Raw genomic sequence first — 5,330 nt, forward strand, 5'->3', positions numbered from 1 at the left:
GCTTCCCGAAGGCGGGGCTGGCCTCCACATAGGCCTGGAGGCCACGCCCAAGAGCTGTGGGCACAGACTTACCTCGAGTGGGAAGGAGCCGACGACGCTTGGCAAAAAGCGCAAGAGGAGCCCTGCGCGCCTGGCAGGCCACGCCCCTAGGAATCCACTAGAACCCTGAGGGTGGAACCATTTTGCTACTTTCTGGCCAAGGGGCCCCGAGCCCGGGCTGCCACCCATCACGTGGCCCGCCGTCAGGTCATGTGGGCCGAAGGCCAGCACGGGAAGCAGAGAGTCCAGCACGAGGAGGGGCGGGGCGAGGCCGGCACGAGGTGGGCAGGCGTGAGGCGTGGGGGTGGCGAGCCGCTTGCTTGCGTGAGCGTGGGTCTCCGGGTGCTGGGTGCAGGCGGCGCTCCTGAGGGTGGGCAGAGTGTGGGCGCGGGGGTGGGGGGGAGCTGGCGGGCAGAGCTGGGGCTCTCTGTGGCTTCCCGGGTGTCGCCTCCTTCCCTCCAACTTCGTGCCAATGGCGTCCAGCGGCCAGGAGCGGGCCTCTGAGGATTGTGGCGTCTCCGGCATCACGGGATGCAGGTAAAGCGTGGCCAGACGGGCTCGGAGAGAGTGGAGCCCCAAGGCCTGGCTTTGCCCAGGGGCTGCTTGCTGTCTTCACCCTGCCTGGCACAGCCGGCCAGAGCGCCCCACCTTGGCGTGGAGGCCGGGGAGGGGTCGTGAGCTGGCCAGGTGGTGTTCCCTGATGACCCCGGCTTGGCCGCCTCTTCCTTCCGGACGTCCACCCCAGCTGCCTTGGTTCTGCATGTGGGGCGCCGGCGGCTTTTGTGGGGTTCACCGGTGGTCTTGGCTCTGTTCTCTGTAGCAAGACTCCTCAGCCTGAGACCCGGGACAGCTTACCGACGCCCTCACAGGGCTCAGGCCCTCGCCCAGGTCCTGTGGCTGCGGCAAATTGTGGCTCCTGCCTTCGGAGGAATGTGATCAGCGAGAGAGAACGCAGGTGAGGGCAGCCCCGGGATGGACGGGGCTTCAGAGAAAGGGGTCTCCAGGTTTAGGGCTGTGGTTTAACCAAGTGCTACCCATCTGGACCAACCGGGATTAACACCCGATCCCCAGGTAAACTCAGCCTCGTGGAAGGAGGGCAGGGGCGTCACTACAGCAACTTGGGTCTGAAGCTCTGGTGCTCCACAGACTAGTGTACTCAGGTTCCTCTAGAGGCTGGACTCCTGGCTTGCATTCACCCCTGCACATTCCAGAACAGAGCTGCCTCAGGACTGTGCCCTCAGTGCGTGTCACAGTCCCAAAGGCTCAGGCTGCTGGAGGGCTGACCCTGCTGCTCAGGAGGCCTGGGGAGGGCTGCTCAGTGATAACTTCCAGAGGCTCTTTTCCCCTTCTGGTGAAGGCTAGACCTTTTCTGCTTGTCTGGAAGCAGGAGGCGGATCTCCTTGAGCTGTGAGCGCCTGCGGGCTCTGCTGCCTCAGTTTGATGGCCGGCGGGAGGACATGGCCTCTGTCCTGGAGATGACTGTGTACTTCCTCCAGCTTGCCCACAGTATGGCTCCTGGCTGGGAGCAGCTCTCCGTGAGTTGTAAGCAGGTGAGCCTTGTCAGTGTGTCTACGACGTGGTGTCCTTGTTCAGGGGCCACATTCTCCTTGCCTCTGTCGGTCCGTCCTTCAGCCCAAAGTGGGCACACATGCTACACCCCCAGGATACATTCAAACCGTACCAGCTAGTATTCTCCTGAGGGGGCAAGTGTCCCCCGTCTCTTCCCAATACTGTTGATTCATTAGTTGCCCATATGTGATGCCAGTGTTGAGCGTTTCAGGGTCTCCAGATGCCCAGTTCTGGCCAAGAACACTTAACTTCGACTTCTCCCCTTTGACCCCATGACTGCTGCCTGATTCTCATCCCATGTCCATTTGTCACGCCTGTTCTGATGACGTGAGGCGCTGTGGCCAAGCCCCCGGGTGGATACAGCCTGACTCAAGAGCTGGGAGGTGTCTGAGAAGTGAAGCTCAGTCCCTGTACCTCCTTTCCCTGTTCTGGGCCCAGGCCAGACTCAGGGGCTCCCTGGGCATCCCTGGGTGTGTGATGGGGAGGCTGGGCTGAGGGCAACAGCTTCATCACCGCGTCCCCCCGAGCTTCTGACTGGTTTGTGTGTATTTAAACTTCAGGTTCCTCAGCCTTCCCAGGAGATGTGGCACCTGTGGCAGGGGGATGTCGTGCAGGTGACCCTGGCGGATCAGAGTGCAGACAGCAAGCCGCCGGACTCCGGGATAGCAAAAGCATCCAGTGCGGCTCGGTTAGTGTCCCCGCGGCCCGCCCGTGGGCTCTGAGCTACGTCTGAACAGTAGTACTCAGCTTCGTAATAGTACTTCGCCCCTCACACACCTTTGACGTCACGGTTCATGCTCAGAGTGTCTTTACGATGGGCCCTTGAGAGTCTGCTGGGACAGTCTTGCACAGGGTGATCGGGTCAGCAGACTCTCGACACTGGGAAGAATGGGGGTTACTCGATTCTTCTGCTCTGTGGGGCTCTGAGCTCCTTCTTAACGTCTTTTACTCTTTCAGAGTGCAGGACGCCCCACGCTGTGAGATGCTGGGTATGGACCAGAGCCAAGCCCTGGGGAGAGTGTCAGAACTGCTGGAGAGACCCTCCTCCCCGCTTGGTAAACCCCAGAGCACATTGTCACGGTTGGGCCAGGTGACCTCTGACCCTGAAATGGTTGGCACTGTTGCTGAAGGGGTTTCCTGTGCCCAGAGTCGAGCAAGAGCTGGGCTGTCTGGCCTCTGTCTGTGTGGAATTGGGGTGACTCTGAGGCCCTCAGCCTTTTCCACTGTACCTCCAGTGCATGGGGCTTTGTTCCCCGATGCCAAGCCCTGGTCAGTATGTACCAGTGAGTCACCGGTGTGTGTGTGTGTGTGTGTGGTGCCTCTGAAGACAGTTTGCACTTGCCCTTCCTGGCTCTCTTGTCTCCCATCATGGATATTTGCCCTGTCTAGAAGTCTCGTGGCTGGGCAGGACTTCTAAGCAGCCACATATGGAGGGGTCATGGGGACAGGCAGCTAGTCTGGGGGAGGAGCTCTGGGTCCCGGAGGCAGTGCTGAGGGGAACTCCTGATTTGAGTCCATGTGAGAGACCCAAGGCCTGGGGACTGCCTTCTCTCCCTGACCTGGGGTTGGACACCTGGTTTTGGACACTCCTTGCTTGAGTCCCTGTTGTTAATGCTTCTGGCTTTCACATGTACACACCGTACGCCAGTAGCCTGGCCTAAACCGTGAGCGCTAACCTTTCTTCTTTCCATTCAGAGCCTTCCAGCTTGAGTCCCGGGCTCTCCCCCTGGCTTCCTCACTCATGGCAGTTAGCCACCCCCCAGACGAGCGACATCATTTCTGGTGGGTTGCACCCCGTGGGATCCCTGGCCAGGGACACTGAATCTCCGGGCATGCTGGCTGAGGAGGCCAACTTGGTCCTGACATCTGTGCCTGATGCCAGGTGGGTGCTTGCGTGTGTCTGTCTGTCTGTCTGTCTATGTCTGTGTGTCTGTCTGTGGCAGCCGTCACTTGCCCGCCTTCAGCCCAGCACTAGTCTGTGCCTTTCTCCACTTCTGGAAAATTCTGGTCCTGACTTCTACCCCACATGGAGAGGAGGCCCAGGCAACAGGCCCAAGCCAGACTCGCCATGTGGCTTTCTGATAATGTGTTTCGAAAACATTTTTGTCTCCTAATTGTCTTTTGTTTGGGCTGATGGTGAAATAAATTTGTGTGTGGGGAGCACACACCAGCTGGGGTGTGGGAGGCAGAGGGAGGAGGGATGAGGCCGTGGCTGGAGAAGCCAGCACAGATCTCTGTTCAGCAGAGCCCTGTGGCTAGGGCCTGCACCCTGAAGCTGATTTCTACACTTGGTCCGGGCGGGCTGAGCCTCCGTGAGTCTCAGGTGCCTTTGCAAGACTGGGATTGGTGTCTGTTGAGGTTCTGTTGCCTGGGTGCACTTGTGGCCACTAAGGGCTCTTCTCATCTCCAGGTACACCACAGGGCCAGGGTCCGACGTGGTGGATGGAACATCCTTTCTGCTGACCACCAATCCTGACTGGTGGCTGGGTGAGTGGGGCTCTGAGCCCAGGCTGCCTTTCCCCACACCAGTCCTGGCTCTGGGGCCTGTGTCCAACCTGGCAGGACCAGGGAGGCTGTGCCCAGACCCAGCTTGCTCTCTGACTCAAGGTCCCCAGGTCGTCTCCCCCTCCTTGTCTGGTGCTGGTCAGGATGACTGGCAGGGGCAGAGGTAAAGTGTGACATGTGTGACTGCATGCGCACATGTGGAAATGGCTGTGTGGAGTCCTGGATGTTTTCAGGAATGTTCCTAGGTCAGCTTCACTGGGCCACCAGGACGTCTATCTGGTAGACAAGGCACATGTTATATGTCCTCACTGCCTTTAGGGTCCAGTGTTGAGGGAACACAGCCTTGAGTGGTTCTGCCATGAGTAGATCTCCTAAGCCGTGAGAGTAGGATCACCAGGGTTGGGCTCATCCCACCTCCCTGAGAGGAGAGACAGGCTCACACTCCCTTCTCACAGAGGGCAGAGGGCTTGCAGAACGGACCAGGTGGTGGCAGCCTGGGAGCCCCTGTGCCGGGACCAGCCTGCTGCTAGTGTGTGGGGTGCATGCCTGCCGTTCTGACGTTCCCTTTTCTTCCAGGGTCGGTGGAGGGCAGAGGAGGTCCAGCCCTGGCCACGAGCAGCCCTATGGACAGGGCAGAGTCAAGCTTCATGGGGGACCCTGAGCCCATCTCCCCGGAGCTCCAGCCTGGCCCCCTAGAGCTGTGGGGCTTGGATTTTGGCAGCCCTGGCCTGGCTGTGCAGGATGAAGCAGACAGCCTCTTCCCTGACTTTTTCCCCTGAGAGTTTAGTTGTCAGCTTGGTGGGGGAACAGGGCAGCACAGGGGCAGGACTGTGCCCCTGTCCCTTGCCTGGGTGTTGTATTTTGGGTTTCGTTTGCAGCTGCGGTCTAATTTGAGGGAGGCTGGCAGGGAGGGCTGTGAGTTGTATTAAAGAGGAAAGTGGTTTTCCTGGCAGAAGCAGAATTTCTCTGGCTTTTGAGTAATTAATCCAATTCATTGGGCATATTGCCCCCACTCCATTCAGAGCATAGGCAGCTGCCTGAGAGATTCTCAGCTTGGTGGGATCCCTAAATAACCTAGTTCTGTGCTAGAAACTAGGTGCCATTCTCCTCCTCCTCCTCCTCCTCCTCCTCCTCCTCCTCCTCCTCCTCCTCCTCCTCCTCCTCCTCCTCCTCGGGGTCGGGTGTTTGGATTGGGTGGGGCCTTTCAAGGGGACCCT

At 59.3% G+C, this 5,330-nt stretch overlaps 1 protein-coding gene across 1 annotated transcript; it reads left to right on the forward strand.

The window, feature by feature from the left end:
• The first annotated feature begins 459 nt into the window (after window positions 1-459).
• On the forward strand, window positions 460-5,074 carry Sohlh1 (spermatogenesis and oogenesis specific basic helix-loop-helix 1). Its single transcript, XM_028868874.2, has 8 exons — window positions 460-576; window positions 860-994; window positions 1,427-1,589; window positions 2,169-2,296; window positions 2,566-2,663; window positions 3,304-3,490; window positions 4,019-4,095; window positions 4,690-5,074. The coding sequence occupies exons 1-8, from the start codon at window positions 512-514 to the stop codon at window positions 4,890-4,892; spliced, it is 1,056 nt and encodes a 351-aa protein (XP_028724707.1). The 5' UTR covers window positions 460-511; the 3' UTR covers window positions 4,893-5,074.
• Window positions 5,075-5,330: the final 256 nt, after the last annotated feature.

Source organism: Peromyscus leucopus, chromosome 4 (assembly GCF_004664715.2).
Source record: "Peromyscus leucopus breed LL Stock chromosome 4, UCI_PerLeu_2.1, whole genome shotgun sequence".
Taxonomy (NCBI): domain Eukaryota; kingdom Metazoa; phylum Chordata; class Mammalia; order Rodentia; family Cricetidae; genus Peromyscus; species Peromyscus leucopus.